At 40.4% G+C, this 20,857-nt stretch overlaps 1 protein-coding gene across 1 annotated transcript in view; it reads left to right on the top strand.

Annotated features, from left to right (window-relative positions):
- The window catches only part of SCARA5 (scavenger receptor class A member 5), a 121,314-nt gene that overhangs the window by 19,285 nt on the left and 81,172 nt on the right, over nt 1–20,857 (top strand). The window contains exon 3 of the mRNA XM_007426257.3: nt 8,598–8,726. Coding sequence (XP_007426319.1) covers nt 8,598–8,726 — 129 coding nt within the window. The remainder of the gene's footprint in view (nt 1–8,597; nt 8,727–20,857) is intronic.

Here is a 20,857-nt window from a genome sequence, read left to right as displayed (position 1 = left end):
CTGCAACAATCAGGGAGAATAGCATTTCAGTTTTCCTGGCTATTTTGTAATAACGAAACCTACATCAGCATCACAGTCTTAAAAAATAGGGATATCGTTGCAATAGCTGACAAGCATCCTCCAATGGGATCCAAACTGTTGATTCCTGGAATGACCATTTTACATGTCTTCCCCACTCATCCTCCTGTGAAAGCTGCATTGTGGTGCTGTATATCGGGTCATGTAGGGGTTTATCATGCTTGTGGCTGACCTAGGAAGAGATTGGATGGCTTCAGAAACAAATAAAATTAACTTAGATTGTTTGGTCTCAAGGCCAGGTCTTATCTTACTGATCACCAACAGTGTCAGGCAGTTATGAGATGAGGAGGAGATAGATCGCTAAACTATTGAGTTATTAATTAATTACATTTATACCCTGCTGCAATCAGAAATGACTCTGTCTTTTCCAAGTGCATCAGAAACAACCTGTCCTTCTTCTTTTGTGACATTCTTCCACTGTGCTGCCTGAAATGGGTAATGGCTTCAGACTGAGACAGAAGGACAGAGAAACTCTGTCTTCCCAAAGAAAAACCTTCAGCGTGTCCAACGGTATTGATGTCCATGAAGCAACTACAAATTGTGTGTCTACTTCAGGAGTAGGTGTTGCCAACTCAGGAATTACAGTTGCATTTGCAACCACATCAGACACAACTTCTTTCTGTACCTCTGTTCTCTTCAGCTGGTCCATATGTCATCTCCAAATGTTATCAGGATCAATCTTTACAGTATAAGAAAGCTGTAATGTGTCTGGTGGCATTCACAACTGCTTGAATGTTCTATGCACACTTTTATATGCTTTGTATGTCACTGGTGTGACTACAACGCATGATACTAGGTTCAAAGAACTCACATTTATTAGGTTGTGGTCAAATACCATAGTCTGCTAATCTCTGCAACATTATCTTCAGGTTTTGTAGATGCATCTCATCATTTTCTCTGGTGGCAGTGTTGTCATCAAAATACCCCTGGGTGCCTGGATAGCTCTATAGACCTTGGTCCATGACTCTGTGCCAAAGCACTGAACTGTTATAATGTTTATTTTATTTCTTTATTTATATTTCAAATTCGTCACTGCCCATCTCACTGTGGGGTGACTCTGGGCGGTTTACAGTAAAAACAGAATAAACATTAATTAAAATGTATTTTATCATTCTTTATAATAGTATAATACTTCATAGGTTAAAATGACAAGAAACACCTTGGAATCTTCCTCCATTTCCATTTGTAAGTAAATCTGTGCTAGGTCTATTTTGCTGGAATGTTGTCCTCCAGAGAGGTTAGCAAAACTGTCCTCAGCCTGAAACAAGGGATTCTGTTCAGCCTATAATAGTGGATTAAGGGTAACTTGAAGATAAACACACACCTGGACAATTCTATTCTGTAGCACGGATGTAGCCTGCTGGCTCCAATCAACATTTAAAAGAATTTCCTCAGCTTCCTTCCAATCCAGCTTAGTTTCTACCTTTTTTGCCTATGGTGTATGGAGCTGGACATTCATTGTGAAAACTGGATGTGGCATTTTCCTGTAACACTACTTTATCTTGAATGTGCCAATGCCTTCCATGAAGACCTTTTTCAAATTCCTCTTGGTAGTATCTTTGATAAACAGTGTAGCTCATAGGCTGTTGATGAAAGTTCAACCCCTTGGTGGCCTCCTTGGCCAGTGATGTCCCCAGAGTGCTGGTCCACCCGCTTTCATAGCATATGAGTCCAACATATTGTACTGGTTATCTTAGGTTACAGCTGCAGGTATCACTCCAATGGGAATAATCTTTTCTCCAGCATAAGTTGTTGACTGCATTTCTGATTGCTTTAGTTCAGCATCTCTGAAATGTTGCTGAAATTCATGATGTGGTATAAAATGATATAGCAGAACTGGTGTCCAATTGGACTGATACGGTTTTGCCATTCACTTTTGGTATAAGCCATATTGCTGGTCTCCTTTGTTTCTTTTTGCTATAGACTTCCAGGTTATCTACCCTTGTTTCACTTTCATGATCAAATTCTTCATCTATGGCACACACCTCTGGAGTTCTTTTAAAGTAGTAGCTTAGCTGTTTATCTTTAGCAAATAGTTGGCTTTTCCCTCAGTGACAAGATCTTTTATTGCATTTTCTGCAGGTTTCTCCTTTAAATCAATATTGAACTGGAGCCTATGAATCTCTGCCACAATGGTAGCCCTTTTCATTTTGACATTTTATTCTGTTTGTATGCCATTGCAAGCTTATTCCTATTTGCTTTTACTCCCACCTGCTATCCTATGGTGTCTCTAGCAGCAGTTTCCATGGAGATAGCAATTTCAAATGCTTTCTTAAAGCTGAAACTGTTACGATGTTTTTAAAAGCTTCAAAATTCCAGAGACAAGCTTATCTTTCAATGTATCACTTAGCCCTTGGCCAAATTCGCAGTGTTGAGATAGCTTTTTAAATTCATATGTGGCAATACTCTCTCCCTCTTTTTGCTTGTCCTTACGAAACTGTGAAATACTCTTCCGTCAGTACTGAGCCCGGTGCCAAATGTTCCTGAATTATTGTTCCTAGACCTTTAAAGCTGAATTGCAAGGGATTTTGTGTAGCAGCTAAGCTTTTCAAATAGCTATCTGCTTTGCCTCCATTAATTCTCAACAGGCATCAATTTTCAGCAACTATTTAACTGCCTCAAAAAATTGCTCAAGTCTCTCGGTAGATAGTGCCAGCCATCTGTAACACTATTAAGCACATTCACATTCCCCTAAAGCAGTTTTTTCAAACTTGGCAACTTTAAGATGTGTGGACTTCAACTCCCAGAATTCCCTAGCCAGCATGCTCCCTGCAACCAGTTCAGTGTTACTCTTCCTCTGTTTGTTTAATTGCCTTTTCTCCCTATTCAGAGACAAAGTGCAGCTTCAGAGGGTTTTTTTTGCAACCCAACTTCCTTGACTCTGTTGTCTTTTCCATTGACCAAACAAAAGTCATTAAAGTTAGGAGTAGCTCCTTCTATCCGCTTGCTTTACCGAAACATCTAAAAGGGTTGGCAAGAATTTCAATATGTTGGCAGTCCAGAGTAATACAATAACAGTATAAGATTGCAGGCATATTTAATCAATCAATAATAACAATAACCAATATGCCACACACCCATTGTACAGGAGCAATTTGGAATGAATTGCTTGGGTTTATTTTACACTGGCTTATTTTTTATTAGGATCAATGGATTGTAGGAGGGGTGTCTGCTACTGATTTCCTTCTGTGCTATAATGTGAAAAATTGCTTAGAACGTCTGCATTAAAGGTGTTTTCTTTACGAGGTACATTAAAATACTGTCTGTGGATTTGGATACCTCTGTAAACTGTTTCAAACCCACTCTTTCCTTAAATCTTTCCCTTCTTTGCAAGCAAATGTTGCTTCTGTGCAGTATTCTATCAAAGCTGGTCTTGGCTCTGGACCTGCATTAGATTCCTGCTATTGGCAATAGATCTGAGAAAAAGTTGTCATGCCAAATGCATGTTTTAAAAGTATATTTTGCAAGCATCCTTGTTAAATATTACTTTGTGAGCAACTTTTTTGTCTCTTGGCTCTAAAGTCTAGATACTCATGTTCCAACCAACCTCCTCTTTGCTGTGCTTACAAGTTGCTGAGGACCACCTCCAAAGTAGCATCTTCTTCTTTGGTGGAACACAGTTGTATTTCTCAGGCAGAAAGAGACAAATAAACAAACAAACATCCTAGTTGGAAAGCATTTCTGGAAATTCCTCATGTGAGAAGGCAGGGAGAAGTGAGGGCCTCAAACGAACCATGTTTGCTAGGGGAGAGCGCTGTGCACCATGGGGCAGCCTTGGGGGGGTGGCAGGAGGGAGGATGGGCAGAAGGCACACTCGCACCAGAGTGGAGAGGGACGGCAGGAGGGAGGAAAGACTGCAGGCAAGAGGCACGTTCGCTCCAGAGTGAAGAGAAACGGCAGGGGGCGGCTGTCGGGTCAAGTGGGGATTGGAATGTGTATTGCGCTGATTGGATTCGGAAAGTGGAATGTCTGCGGTTTTGCGGTTAATTAGCGGCGCTCCGGGGCGGTAAAAAAGGTGAGATTGTGAGCCAAGCCCTCGTAGGAGGGGGAGGACAGATAGGGGGTATAAAAACCTGTCAGACCTTGCTTCGGGGTTCCTCCATTGCTGCGGGAGGGACCCACCTTTGCAAACGTGCCCAATAAAAACTTCTGTCTACTGGATAACCGAACCCGTGTCTGTCGTTTTCTGACACTCATATCAAAGTAGTTTCCTCCTGCTTCTTTTCTCTATTTTATATCAGTTCTCTGGCCGTGAAACCCATTTCAGAGAAGAACTTATCTTCACAACAGTCTTGTGAGATAGAACCAGCAGGGATATATAACCTGTATGCACATTAGTTTTCTGCAAAGAATTCTTAAAATTTGTATTCTTGATCCCTGAAATCATATATGACCCCCAAATCTGTTTTTTGCACCTCTCCTAGAGCTTCTCTAAACATGATTGTTGGAATGTAGTATTGAGGTTTTCTACCACTGCGTTAAAGCTGTAGTATTTAAAAGTAAAATCTCTGCTGATGATTATGGAGACATGCCCCTCTGATTCCCTTGGCAGCAAGACATAAGTGGCTTACCTTTTCCTGGGGTGATTTTTTTTACTTCCCAAACTATTGAAAAGCCCTGATATTTTCTGATAGTCTCCATCCAAGTTCTGCTATAGCACAAACAAAAGCAAACAACCTGCCAACCCAACAACTATATATATAAAAAGGTCTTCTCCAATGCAAGAAAACAAACCAAACATCTTAGCCGTGCCCATTTGCATCATTATCCCAAATCTTGGGATAGTCTCCAACATTGAAGAGCCTTTAAATCCCAAAAGGTTGCCTGCTCCTGTCTTAGAGATTTCTGATATATACTTTTGTGTAATAATGTTCTGGGATTACCTTTGTTTATTATTATTTATGTATGTGTGAGATTTGTATAGTACCTTTCCTCCAGGAGCTTGAGGTAGGATCCACCTTCATTTTAATCCTCAGCAGCAACCAGGGAGGTAGGTGGGACTGAGAGAGATTGGCCCAAGTCACCCAGTGAGTCTCCTTGGGTGAGGTTGGAGTTGAATTTGGGTCTCTCCAATTCTACATCAATGCCTTAATCACTACATCACAAAGGTTTTCACAATGATTTTGGATGTACATAAATAATGCAACATGCAAATGTATGGCATGAACCACTGAACAGCTAACATCAATTGTGCCTTGGGGGAGCCCCCATTTTTGTATTTTCCCATGGTTGCTCCTTAGCACTTAATATTCAAAAGCAGATAGAAGTTCTATATAGCCATTGTAAGTTTCCGTTGGTAGATCTCTCCCTTCTGCAACATCCACATGAGAGAACAATAGTCCCAGTGGTGATACACTTCTGGGTCCAAGTACACTACCCAGAGAGAGGGAGAAGAGCAATAGAACTGGCAGAAGACTAACTGGTAGTGTGTAGAGTAGAGGGTTGCTAGAGTCTGGCTGACCTAAGAAAGGAGGCTCAGAATAGAGATGGTCTAGTAAAAAGGCTAGAGATGTGTGAGAGAGAGAGCTAGCAAGACAGGGCTAGCCAAGAAAAGTGAGAGACAGTGCTAGATAAAGGAACATCAGGGGTTGGGGCAGACAAAACGTCCTGCTAGGTGTGTGGGAATCCAGACTATTGGCCTGCTTCTGCCTGAGTAAAATCCAGAAAGGCTTGGCATTGGCAACCCTCATCAGTTATGGAGACAGCATGCCTTAAGCGAACCCCAGGCTTGAGCTGAAAAGGCTAGTGCAGCACGTGACAGTGTGGATTGGTTATGTACTGCTGTTAAGGGTTTGATGTAAAGACAACTAAAAGTGCTCATAGGATTGGAAAAATCAAGAAGTGGGAGAACAAGAGCTTGCTCCTCCCAAGACAAGAATGTAAATTTCAGGAAAAGTGGCAAGGGTCACATTTGAAAATTGAGATCTGTCAGCTCTAATATAGATTTGGGAATGGGAAGAACAAAAATCTATTATGCAAATACATTAAGAAAATGAGCCAAGGGGAACAGACTGGCATAGTGCCAAAGGCACAGAGGAAAACAGACCTGGTGGAGCACGCATATCTCTGCTTCAGTTTAGGACAGTGTTGTCTAAACTTGGCCACTTTAAGATGAGTGGACTTCAACTCCCAGAATTCCCCAGCCAGATTTTAGCCCCAAACAGAAGCCTGATCATTCAGCAAAGGCCTTATCATATCCCCGAGAGAATGATTGAAAGAAGGTTCAGTCTAAGCATGACTGGACAGTCCCTGAGTAAATTATGTTTGCCCACTGTACTTGTGACCAAGGCTAGTAGAGAGGCTTGGTTTGGCATAGATCTAAATCTGAATCAGATTACCCAGTGCCAAGAATGGATGACTCACTCACTGGATAAACTAGGAGAGATGGGTACATGTCAACCCTGAATCTAATGAAGGGCTATTGGCAGATCCCTTTGGAAATAACTTCAAGGAAAAAGAATGCGTTCAATATCCCATGGGGACTATTCTATTTTGTGTGGATGCTATGTGAATTTCATGGGGCTTTGCAACCTTCTAGAGATTGATGGATTATATCCTCTTGGGCCAAGGAAAGTTTTGTAAAGCCTTCTACAAAAACTTTATTGACTGCAGTTTGACTTAGAAGAAACATCTGCCCCACCTTAGAACTGTCATAACCAATCTCTGGAGGACCAGTGTCAAGTCCTTGGCAACTGCTTATAAGCAAAAAGCAAGATTCTCACAGTGTCTTCTTTAATCAGATTAAATGAAAGTGAAAAGAGAACTAGACTATAGAAATCTTGGAAAGTTGATACGCTTAGTTTGGCACCCAATTTATCTTGAAGTTCATTCTGCTGGAGCTTCCTCTTGCTAACCATCCATTGATGCACTAGGGAGGTGGCTACCAGTTTTCATTATAAAGAAAAAATATACAGATCCACTGTGCTTCCACTATTTTGCAAACTTCCATCCTCTTTACTGGCCTCTTACTGGCTTGACCATTAATTCAGATAAATGTTGTCCTCAGTGAACCAAATTTTCTTGGCTATATAGGGAATGTGTGAAAAATTGGATTCTGTATTCTCACACAATATGTTAGAAATCAGAGAGTTCCAGTGGAAACAGCTTATCTGGGTCCCTGATAGCCATGATTCAGATCTGGTTATGGGATATAAACAGCATTGGTTGCTCATTGGGACATGGATGGGACCAGGAGATGTGCCTGAGATCAGACATCTCAGCAGCTTTTAGTACCACCAACCATGTATCTTGCTGCACAGGCTGGGATTTGGAGGCACTGTTTTGCAATAGTTCCTCTCCCACCTGAGTGGGTGGTTTCAGGTTGTAGTTATGGAGGAACAGTGCTTGAGGACTTGGTTCTCCAGTGAGAAGTACCTCAGGGTTCAGTTGTTTCCCCCATGCTATTTAACATCTGTATAAAGCTGGAGATCAATTTGGGATGAGATGCACTTAGCTGTGCATTGCCAATCTGGGGAAATCCAAAGATGCTGTGAAAAGCTTGGACTGGTACCTTGATGGGGCAAAATAAGCACAAATGAAATCCCTGCAAGACTGAACTGCTATACATTGGTCCTGGTAGTTATTCTGGACAGGATCATGCTCCCCCTGAAAAAGCTCTTGCACCACTCATCCTGGATTTAAATAACAGGTAGAGACTATGGCCAGCATGGCCTTTGTCCACCTTTGGCTGGAATACCAGTTATGACCCCACCTGGACCAGAATCCTCTGGCATTGGTAAATCACACTTTAATCACCATCTGACTGGATTCCTGTAATGTCCACAATACAGAATAGTTTTTGGAGAAATTACAATTGGTGAGATTATTCATTGGTCAGTCCCACAATGAGATTATTGGTGGATCAGTCCTGCCATTGCAAGGTAACACCTCTCTTGAACTCACTGCACAAGTTACCAATAGGCTTCCAGGCCCAATTCAAAGTGCAGATAATGACCTATATAGTCTTATATGGTAGAGGACCAGGTTACATTAGATGCCAGAATTGAATCTGCCTGTCCAGTGAAAACATCTCAGAAAGGTCTGTTAAGAGTCCCCACTCCCTCGAAGTGAAATAGATAGAAAACAAAGTTTGTTTTGTACGTTTCACCTTTGTAATAAACATTTTCTCAAACTGGAGTTGACCTGTGCCCCATCTGAGACTGCCATCCCAGAATCCATGACAGTCCCCACAGGGGAATCAATGCTTGGAAGTTGAATCTACTTTGCATGTAGAAAACCCAGCTTCAGTTTCTGGCATGTTCTGATGAAAAGGATCAGGTAACAGCTAAAGGGAAAGACCTCCTACTGTTGCAGAGTTGGCTACTCAGGTGGATGTACTGCAGAAGACAGATGAGCAAAACTTTCCATAGATCATGTAAAGCTGGGAATGATGCAGTTGCTTGGGCCCATCTTGCCAGTTATGGCTCTAATAAGTTGTCAGGATGCTAGTTGTATTCACAGTGAATATTATAGAAATAGCAAACGTATCATATCCATTCTCATCAGTTTTTTTCTCACAGGCCCAGGTAGCAGGAAGAAATCTTCAGGACCCTGTGGCCATCTGGGATCCTTGGCTGCTCTCAAATATGCTGTGGTTGGTCTCTACTTGCTTGTGTTCCTGATCTTCGTGGGACTTTTTATCCTAGCAGGTAAGAATCAGACCTGTATTGGAGGGGGCCTGACAAAAAAGAGAGTTCCAAAACATTTTGTGGAGCAGGAGTGAGTATGTCAGCTGCTAGAGCACAAGGGAACAACTAAACGCTCCTTGTCTAGCAAACAGATTGGTTAATAAGAAGGCTTTCAAGTTACAGTTGGTTTAGCATATAGGAAATCAGGAAAATGATTGCTGATTCTAATAAATTGTGTAAACATTTGATAATTATACTATTTTAATGTGACTATGCATTAGAGACATTCTGCATTTTTGGATCTTCTTCGGGGATATGATGCTAGGGTTGTTACGATGAGCTCCTTCACTTCAAAATTTACCGAGCACCTCTAGGTACAGACTACATCTGCAGTGAGAAAAACATATCCTCCAACCTTTCACAGGAACAATTTCATTATGAAATAATACCCATGTTCTCATCCCAAGGATTGCTGCCCAGTTCTCCACATCTATTCTGTACTCATGCTTGATGTTTTCTCCTTATGTTGCTACAGCTGATTATGCTTTGTTTTAAAAGCCAAGAATGTATCTACTCTTTATATTTATGTGAAAGGAATCATTATGCTCTGGTTTGATACAAATAATTCACAAAGGGCCCCACCAGCACATAAAACAATATGAGGTTATGCAGTATATGTTTCTTTAAAGTCCGTATCCAGATAAACACTTGTCCCTTTGGAAGGGACGTAGGTCTTTGTATGGAACACACTCAAGTGTGCTACATGAATGCTCAATGCCCAATGCTCTTTTGCTTTGTTTCTTCCCCATCCCCCGCTTAATATAATTAATAATTACATTTTTTCATAATTGTATTTTGTATCTAGGAATCCATATTTGCTTAAGTCTGACCGATTAATATGTTTCCCTCCCCCATTTGAAAGAATTACAGAAGTAGAAAGTAAGAGAAACACCTTATCTGCTGCAGTCCTGAGAGGTCACTGGGCAAACAGGCTAGAATCATGCAACACACTATAACCCATGGTTTGCTCAATCATGGCTAAACCATAAACCATGGTTTCCAAATCACAAGGTGAGTGTTCACACATTACCTGTGCCAAAAGGAAACAAATCACATTATGACCTGATCTTAGCTTCCTATGAAAAGCTGAATGTTGACAAGATTCCTTGAAAGAAAGCTGCATTCTGACAAATAACAGCAAAATCAAATCATCCTGTAAACTTAAGAGCAGTGGTTCTTAAGCTGTTTGACTCAATTATCCCTTTTCCTGATCTCAAATAATGTCATTACCCCTACAAAAAAAACCTCCCAGACTCTGTTTTCAACAGTGGCAGTCCCAAACGGGATCCTCTACTCAGAAACAAGTAGTTACAAATTGCTCTATTACCCCCAGCTTAAGAACCACTTAAAAGCTTTCCACTAAATGGGAAAAATTAGGACAAAATAGGCAGTGATTTATTAAAGAGGTAAGGAACAGAAAATAAGGCTTGTTGTTTCCAAATATTCCAAGTCCAGTTCATCACCATCCTTGTCTCTATAACCTGAAACCTGCTAAAGGAGATCTGTTCTTGTCACCGCCCAAAAGGATTTGGGACTGAGGTACAGATAGATAAAGCCATAAAGAAATAGCTCAGTAATTATCATCAGACTGGCAAGGATGGGTCAATTCCAATCTTCAGGCAATGCACTGAGTGAGATTTGTGGGTGGCCACAAACCAGCCCAAAGAGATTTTGGGCTCCATCTTTGGGTTTGAGGGTTGGGAAGCTGCCACTATAGCACGTTTCCAGACTATCTGGAAAGATGGAAGTCAAATCATTCTATTTCTGCTGAGAATATGAGCCCTAGCCCCAAAACCACTGGGACTGTAAATATTGTATGATGACCCATTGGAACCATCAGCTTGTATTTTCGTCTTATTTCCCCTGTCCTGAAATCTTATTCCAGAATGCTGTCAGGGACACAGAGGCATCTGTTGTTGCCACTGTTGCATCGGAGCATTAACGGCCAACTTTTTGTCAAGCACATCACAGTAAAGCCCAAACAGAATCCAGAGTCCACATTCAATATACGCTTCGCTCCTCTTAGAGTAGTTTGCCTCAAACTTACTATATCAAGAACAGTCATCAACACAGTGTGGAGGGAAGGAGTGTTGTTGGCCAAACTGTATGCCAAAGTAGACCCCCAAATCAAGAATTGGCATCTAGAGGCATATGCTGAGGCCAATGTACTAGCAGGATTCATGGATGACTGGAGCCCAGAAACTAACAGTTGACATTAAATCTGACAATGAAAAGATTGAAATTTTAATGCACAATAGTCGGTTGCTGACCTCACCAACAGGTCCTTCCTGCTCTTTTCTTCCTGTCAGTATGGGCCACTGATTTTTTGCCACTGCAGAAACTGCCCATTTATGTGAATAAAATAAATAAATAGGATCAGAGAGGCAAGAGCCAACAGACTATGAAGATGTGGAGAAGTAACCATCTATGAATAAGTTCCTCCATGCTAAATCATGGTTTGTGGCTCACCAAATGAGTCATGCTAAGCCATAGGTCATGGTTCACAATGAAAATAGGTGGGTTCACACAATATGCTATGCCACCATGGTTTTTGGACAAAACTGAATTGATGTGCACCCCCAGACTGCAATGGACTGTAGTCCCATCTCCTACCAGCTGAAGACACCATTTTCTGGCCCAGATAAACCATCTATTCACAGCACTGTTCCTTTCATCTCTGCCTTTACTTCAAAGCTCTTGACTTTCATTCAGGTCAGGCCCAGCCTGGCACCTGCTGTGCTGGGGTTGCAGCTCACAGTATTCCCAGCCAGGTTGGAGGATGCTGGTAGGGCAGACTGATTCAGGCTGCTTTTGACTCCAAAAGCTCTTAGCCCATCTGACAGAAATGAAGATGATAAGTATATCCCTTGTGTCATTTCCCCTGTGGGTTGGCAATGGGATACTCAGGCAGGACTAGGGCCAGTGCAGGATCTGGGTGGTCATTTCCCCTCCTTCTTGTCCTTCCCATCTGTGCAGGGGAGTTAACGGTTATTAGATGGCCATGGGATGGCAGGTTTCCTGGGCTCTCCATTTCATTTGAGGGATTGGTTTCACATGTTTGCTTTCTCTTATGGAAGCCCTCCCCTTGCCTTTCTGCATTCTGCCACTTTAACTTTATATAATCCTCTTATTTCTCCTTGTATTTCTTTTGTTATTGTCCACTGTGATGTTTCTTTTGAAATATCATTGCACTGATTTACCTTATTCATGAAAAATCTTTGTGTTTCTGTGGAACTGGATACTGAGCTGAAAGACAAGATGGCACCATCTTCTATAGCCAGACTGGCAACCAAACCTTATTTCAGTCCTGGCAATTTTCTTCTATAAAATCTGGAAGTGTCAGGACAGAGTTAGGGGTATACACAGTTCTTTTCCCTGATACCTTCCAGCTATTGCCTGCTCCTTACCATCTGCCATCTCAGGCAGGTGGCTCGCTCTGTCTAACAGCAGGACCAACTGTACTTCAGTACATGTGCATTCTTAAAAATTCATCTAGTTACCCTTGCTGTGGACAGGGAGAGAGTGACCCAGGAAGGCCTGCTGGCTTAGGTGGGAGTAGCTCCCCGCTCTTAGAGGGGGAAAAAGGTTTGCTCTCCTCTGCTTCCACACTCCTTCCCTGAAGGTGGGGGCCCTGCCACTCGCTCACCAGTCACGTAGAGGGTTGGCTATCCTATACTGTAAGCATTGACCTAAAGCAGTGTTGTCCAAACTTGGCCACTTTAAGATGAGTGGACTTCAACTCCCAGAATTCCCCAGCCAGCCATGCTGGCTGCGGAATTCTGGGAGTTGAAGTCCACTCATCTTAAAAGTGGCCAAGTTTGGACAACACTGACCTAAAGGGTCTGTTGAGGTGGCCACAGCTATTTAATTTATTTTTTGTTGTTTTAATCATACCATGGATGTTTTGATTTTGGGCAGTTATGTAAACTGCCAAGAATTGTGAGATTGCAGCAGGAAAAGAGATAAAACAAGAAACTTTCCAGCGCATCAGCCTGACAGTTTCCTCGGAGCAAAGCATATGAGGCAGCTGGCTACTTTGGCAAGCTGTTCTCCAGGGCTGTGCTTCCAAGGGCCAGGAAGCTGTGGGTCAGAATGGCACTGGGTGGGGGTCTGGTGTTAATTCATTTCCCATCCTAATCTGCCGTTCAGATTAACAGCTTCATTTTACCTAATGGAGTAATGAAGGGATGAGGGTAAAATGTTCTGCACCTTCTTGTTTCTTTCAAAAGCGGCTTTTTTTTTTTTTTTTGCAACATCTGATTGTAATCAGCATCAAGACAGGAACTCATTCCCCCCAAAGAGAAATTATGGTGATGCCAAATTATTATTTTTTTGTTTGCTTTTTCTCTCTCCCCCACCCCACTATGATTTGTCCCTTGAGGAAGGTGAATGAAATTAAATATGAAAACATCCGCCCACCCACCTCCCTAAAAATACTCCTTCCAGGGCGGAGGATGAAATTGCAATGTGCCTGGAATAGAAGGGCCTGTTTTCCTGAGAGGAGAAACATGAACATGAATCACCAACTAAGTCATTACAGTGGATTTATTTAGACTTACTATTGAAATATGTAGAATTGCAAGAAGAGCTCTTTTATAGCAATAGCTAGACCATACTAGTGTTCTTCTCAACCATCACAGACATACCAGCCAGAGCTGATGGGAGTTACAATCTCACACATCTGAAGTTTAGAAAAGCTGGCCTAGATGTTTTGGTCCATTTATTTCAATACCGCATATCTGATTTCAAGGTTGCTGAGGTCTTTCCCACTGCACCTACTGTACGTGCAGGCAGAAGGGAGGGGATCCATGAACATTGCTTTGAAGAAAAGTTGTTGACTGGGTGGCCATTAGCAGTAACTAGCCACAGTGGCTCTATGCTCAGAGGGAGCACTTCAGTGAAGAATTGCATTGGAAAAGAGAGGGGTGTTCTTCGATATTTAGCTTACAGTATGTGCTTTTCAAAGCCATTTCGTAAATTGGCCTCTCTGGCAAACAAAATATAGGATTTGGTGGAGTTATGGCCATTCTGGAAGGAAAAACCAGATGACTAAAATCCAAGAAACACAAGATGCATTTCAAGGCTGTTCTAAAGTGATTCAGGGACAGCAGAGACTGATTAGAATCATATGGTTTGACCCTCAGAATAGACACATGCTGTGGAAATTATCCCAGCTGGACAAAAAGCTCACTTGAGACTGCTCAAGTTTCAAGAAGTCTTTAACCAAAGCAGAATGAGCCACCTGCCCCAGTAAACAGCCTACAGACATGATCCCAAACAATGGGAAATCACCAAAGTGGGCGGTTGACATTGTACACTGAAAGAAAATCAAGCTCTGCATTAAGAAATGGGAGATTCCTTGATCAAAAGTGAGTTACAAATATAAAAGACCTAAGTCATCCTTGGCCAACCTCCAGATGTGCTGGGACTGCACCTCCCAGGTTTCTCATCCAGCATGGCCACCAACAGGCTGGGGCAGGATGATTAATGCAAAGCATCTTACTAGGAGCAGGGAAATGATGGCCATCCGCTCTTGCTCATTTGGGCTAGTTGGTTAAATGCATGGCTTCCCCATCTCCAAACAAGAAATCAGAGAATAGGAAACAGCTGTTGTCGCTATGTACATATGTATGCACGTATGTATCATATTTATATAATACATACTATGTATATAACTTTACTATGCTACATAATCTGGGAAAAAAACAATCCTCAGCCTTCTATCCATGGTCCAGACCAGTTTAACTCTTTCTATTTATGAATATTCCCTCTCCTCCCCATTTTAAGAGGCCAGATTTCATGAGATAGTAGCAGGATCTTCTCTCTGTGGTTTTAATTAGCCTCTTTCTTTCCACTCCAGCTCAATGAGATATTTTGGGTGGGTACTTTTCCACACAAGACACTCTTGAGCAAAAAGCCTTCCTGGAACCAAGCATATGAATTTCCTTTGGATTGATTATGTACCTGAAGTTCTGACCACAGTGTGTTTACTAAGGCCCCTGATTGTGGATTTCCTTCTTCTTTACCCCTTTTGGACAAGGGAGGAAAGAAGGAAATAATTTTATGATTTTTTCTGTCCTTGGGGTAGAAGGGGAATGTGGCAGCACTGTAATCAATTTCACTGCTATCAGTCAATAAATAGAGGCCTATCCTTTTCCCCCCAAAATTGTATTTACAAATTACAACAATAAAAAGATTAACAAAAAAACTAAATATACAAAAAAACACAACCCCATCCACAATTAACAAAACAACCTTTAGGCTTTCAACATCTTCTCATTGTTCTGTTGCTTCATTGATGAATGGGTAAAAAAAAAAGTACATTAACTGTTTTATTGTTCCTTCAATGAACTTGTAAAGAAAAAAAGCCCAGATTTTCAACATTCTGCTGGCAAACTTGTAAAAACACCCCAAGTGACTGTGGAGGGCAGTGACTGGGGGTGGGGGCATAGTAACACATTGGAGTGGAGGCTTGCTTGCTTGTGCTGGGGTAGACTGATCAGGCAGATCAGTCCTTGGATGGCAGTGGGGTTTTTCCTAAGTCTCTTCCTTAAGACCCTTCAGCCAGAGTTATACACAACACTATCTGGGTCCTTCCGAGCACGCGTTTTGTCATTGACTCTATATCATTCCATTGGGCCATGCCGCAGATGATGCTCCCAGTGCATTACCTTAAACAACTCCGCCTTGGGAAAGGTTCATATAGATGATAAATCCTTAAATTCTTGAGAGTGATACTTTTAATTCTGCCTACCCATACCTGCTGTCCATGGTAAATATATATTCAAGTGGCACTATTTGTTTAGAAGCAATCAGAATAATGGAAACAGAAACAGAAACCAAGCCAACTTTCCATAGCTTTAGAAACAAGTGTGACATCATGTGAACATGAAAACCCATTTTGTATCAAAATCAGATATAGCCTTGATGGCATAGGAGCTGTTCTGTGGACCCCAACATCAAACAATAATGTATTTTGTTACACTAAATCCAACATAATAAAATCTGTACTCTTCATAACTTTCGCTGCTCCTTTTATGAATATTTCTGTTGGAGCCATTCGATATATTCTGGATGGTCCACAAAGACATAGGATGCAATTCTATTTCCTCCAAAACAGAACAGTTTTTAAAGAAACTTTGATGAAATGTAGTGTAAAACACAACATTAAGAATAAATGAAATTCTTTCCCAGCAGACATTCCTTCTGTCCCTGCCCCCCACCAAAAAGCTGCATGTCAGCAGAACTTGGAGACAAACCATATTTTGATAGTCTCAGCTTTTTTTGTGGAACATTTTCATATCTGCCCTAAGCAAAATGGATAGAATTTTCAAGCTTTGCATCAGTCCCTAAGCAATCCCCCCATAGTGTTCATCAGAACTAAATTCAGGTCCTAATGTTTTTTGATTTAAGTTACTATCCTTCAACACTGCTTGTAATGCCATAGGGAATGGGCACGTCCTATATTCTTAGATGCTTTAGAAGCAGGAATCTGTAAAGCTGGAAAAAATGCTATAAACAGAGGCACTTGAAAAATAGATGACACTCAAGGGAGAGGAAGACCCATTGTCAGTCATAACAGAACATATTTGAAGACTAATGTTGCTTTTCAGTAGATTATTTTTGCAGCAACTGGGGTAGGCCTACCCATAGTTTGAAACAGCTCTTAGAAAAGCAGCTATATAAATGACTGAAGCCGTAAACAATACTAGTATCAATGCTTGAGTAACATTCGAGAAACTAAAAATACTGAGTCTTGTCAGCACTGAATTTTGTTTGAAATTCAACATTCTACAGAAGAGGATCATCAACAGACTGTGGGCCACCACACACCAACTTGTCATAATCTACTGTGCCATAATTATGTACAAGAAGTTTTGCGTACCTTTGTATATTCTAATTTATATTACAATTGTCATCCAAAACTTGTGGGTTGGTTGAATAATGTCCAGCTATTCTCGAGGGTTATTCTGTGTTTGTGATCACAGAACAGAGTTTACACATCCCTGATATGAAATAAACATTTCATATTTATTTTCATTAATTACACCAACCTATGTATGTGCAAAAATAGCTTTCCAAATACATTAGAATACATTTCATTTAGTTTTTATTAGGAACAATGGTATTTTAATTTGCTGTATGTTCATGTTATAACTGTCTTCTATCTGTTTACCCAGTGACAGAGAATAAAGCTTAAACTTAATGGCTAAAGCTGAGGAAGGAAGGAAGGAAGGAAGGAAGGAAGGAAGGAAGGAAGGAAGGAAGGAAGGAAGGAAGGAAGGAAGGAAGGAAGGAAGGAAGGGTTTTTACTGTATTAGGAAACTTTCAGGAAATTACCATATATCATAAGACTCCAAAGAAAGTTATATATAAACAGCTTAAACAGTCACTATTAAATATCCAGCCATGTCATAATCCATTGCTTGGACTGTCTTCTTTTAGTTAAATGCACTTCTTTCCACTGATTATTATATAAATTCAGAGGACAGCTATTTGTGCAACATGTTTGGCTTAGATCCTCATCCCACAAGTTAGTTAAGCCAAGGGGCCTCTAATGAATTTCAAGCCAACTGGATCCCAAGGGTAGATCAAACTATTAAAAAAAATTCAATGTTATTTCATTATTTTTTTAAAAAATAAGATCCTTGCCACTTCATAAATTTTCATCTGTATAGTTGGCTAGCTTTTTAAATTTTGTTTATTTTTAAGGGAGCAATTCCTAAGCAAAATGTGTGATCTCTCATAAACTCAGTTGTAGAGAAGCAGCTAGTCTGAAATGTCTTCTCTTTTTTTCTATCCCTATTGGGCAGTTAACAGTCAATCTTTTCTATTGGAGTAATTTTTTTTCATTGGTAATGGTAAGAGGGTAGGATGTATGGAATACTTTCATCCCTGCCTTAATTAAAAATGATACAATTCTCAAAATTTGCATCTAGCTGCTAAGCTCCAAAATGTTCATCGAACTTGACATTGCATAGAAAGCTGGTCCTATCATTAGGTAGAATAAAGGAGTCACTTTAATTCTAGGCTATTTCTACTAGAGTGCTGCTGTTTTCTGGTGCTTTTAAAAGTTCTGCATACTAATATTGTTCATTCAGCACTGTAAAAATTAAAAAAACAATCCTAAACACTGGCTTATAATACCCTAGGGAACTAGAAGCATGTATATAAAAAAATCCTTCTATTCTGTAGCTAACTACCAAGGATCCCTACACAAGGCATTTGAAGCATAGCTTCTGACGACAGTCTTAATGAACATATACGTAGATCTTAATGAACATATAGATTTTAATGAGCATATAGATCTTGGAACACTCACTATGACACCTATACCTAAAAAAAAGGAAACCACAAACATATTTTTATTACATATGATAAATCATTCTGCCAATTTTATACGTATCATTAAACCTTGACCACACTTCATCAGGTTTTCCATTACACTGAGAGCTAGTTCATAAACATTAAGTGAACACATATCAGCAATCTTTGATTGTAAATCTAGGGAGGCAGTGTTTTTCCAAGAGTGATATTTTTGCTGTCTCCCTGCTTGATAAATCCATAATCCTCCATATAGCAATAATTTCCAAGTTTGGGTATATAACTGAAAGGTACATTAACCTCTTTTAATGGTATTGATCTTTGTAAACCATATTAACAAATTTATGGATATGAAACCAAACAGAACAATACTGGGATATGTCCCTATCATATGATTAAGTATCTCCACACTCATGTTATACGTCCAAAACAGTGAGGTAGAAATATTCTCTGGGTGTCCAGTAAATATGAAAAAAAAAGTATTTTTTGCTGAATTACTCTGGTCTATGATCATAAGAAATATTCTTTAAGACTCTTAGCCATTGATTTGCTAATATGAGATATTCCAACTGTTCCAGAGTTCTCACAAATAACTGATATCCACTTAGCAATACTATTTAATTGTTTTTGAAAAACCCCATAGACTTAGAATCATCTAAAACACATTCCAGTATTGACAGTCATTCAAGATTTTTAGGTGCTAGTAATCCATCTGGATCCAATTATGAAAATGAGGGATGTTTTCACTCAGTATGCTGCCATTTCACAATTGTAGGCATTCTTCCTCTTACAATAACTCCAAATGGTTTAAAAACTAGAATGGCAATTCTCTGATCGAGAGTATTAATACCTCTACTTGCCCATAACGTTTGCAGTTTTTTTTCCAGCCAACCCAACACCTGCCCTCCCTATGTGAGATGCTGTCAGAAAGACTGTATCCTGCTGTCATACTCTCCCTTAAATCATCTGCCCTTCATTTGCCAAACCCTAAATTACGGCAATCACTATGCATCTCTCCATTCCCTTTCCTTATATCATCAATTAAAAGTTGGTAGAGACTGTTCAGTTATTGCTCTGGCGACCAACCAAACATGTAATAGACCCCCTAACCAGTATCTTCCCAGCCCATCCCTCACCACCAACATGAGGTACCCTCCACATCCCAGCCTTTCTCTTACAAAGGCTGCCCTCACTCTCACATCATTTATCAATATGGTCTTAGTTTCTCCCTTCATATTGCACATCATGACTCCATCTTCAATATACTCCTTTAATAATTTTCTCTTTTCCTTCTTCTCCTCCACCTCAACATTATTCCTCCATATGCTTCTCTTCCACTTCTCCTTCACGCAATCTTTCATGCATACGCTTCTTCTCTCCACACTCTATTTCATCATATCACTGCACATGCCCAACTCCTTACTCCCATCCCAGAAACTGGTAAATTGTCCACACATGGTTGAAAACAAATTGGTCAAAGGCCAGCCACTCTACAATGCTCCTTTTGCACTTCAATGAGAGAAGGATCCAAGAGTTTCAGATATGACAATACTCTGTTGAAGCCCTGAGCAGTTGCTTTGATTTTACTTTTTGTAGACTGTTAGCCAGTCTCAAAATAATGGCTAATGATATCGAAGAATGGGTAAAGGTAAAGATTCCCTTGAGTCAAATCCATATTGGACACATCCACATAGTTTTCCTAGCAACAATGCAGAAGTAGAAGTAGTCATTGCCGCCTTCTGAGGTTTTCTTTTTTTTTACTTCCCAATCCAATTCTGGGTCTTTCTGGTGATCTCCCATTCAGGTGTTAACCAGTTAGTGACCCTGCTTAAGCTTTTCCAAGATTAGCCAGTTGGGTAGGTACTCCCTCTTTATTTATTTGTATAAAATCAAACTTGGAGATGGCATTGTGCCATTCAGATGATGAGAGATGAAGTTCCAAGAGGAAAGTTGGAAGGACAGAGGGATTTTCAGCATTAGCAAAAAACAAAAGAATTCTTAGATTCAGCCTTAAAAAGAGCCTACCGTATTTGTTCTGGAGCCTGACAAATTGATAGAGTGTTTTAGTGGTGTGGAAGGCATGCCATACCTCATACAGGGCTAAGGCTTGATTGGAAGTACTTATGGCTCTCTAGCTGATGACTGAGTCAGAAAGATCTCTCCAGCTTATGCTTCTTAAGACAACAAATACCTTGCTCTTAAAAAGAGAGCTCCAGGTTGGCCTTCAAATTGTGCAGTCCAAACAAACAGCCAAAATGGAGGCTGCCAGTTCCAGTGATCTCATCTGTTTTCACCAGTGTGGAAAAAGTAAGAGCAAAGGTGCTTGGTTGCAAGATGTTAGAGCAGAAAGAAGAGATGGATATGTTTTGACTCTGGAATAGAATGCAATCAAAGAAGGACTGGTTCAACTTCATAGCCCATGGTCTTAAACATGTGGGTGAGTATAGAAAACAAAATATAATCCAGTATTTTTCAAACTTGGCAACTTGAAGATGTGTGGACTTCAACTCCCAGAATTCCCCAGCCACCTTCAAGTTGCCAAGTTTGAAAAACACTGGTATAAACAAACAAACACATTTATCCACAAATACATTAAATCACCAAGGAGATATCACATCTCCTTGGTCTACTCTTTGATCAATGTTGTACATTTGCTAATCATTTTATTTATTCTCACATGTCATTTATTTTCATTATATACCACTTTTATTACATTATACAATCCACCTTCATCACTGCATCCATGTAAAATATCCATATTTTATCAT

Source organism: Python bivittatus, unplaced genomic scaffold (assembly GCF_059951505.1).
Source record: "Python bivittatus isolate LINGU-HERP-01145 unplaced genomic scaffold, Pbiv_v1 ctg000690_np1212, whole genome shotgun sequence".
In the NCBI taxonomy this organism is placed as follows: Eukaryota; Metazoa; Chordata; class Lepidosauria; order Squamata; family Pythonidae; genus Python; species Python bivittatus.
This window is presented reverse-complemented; position numbering and strand designations above follow the sequence as displayed.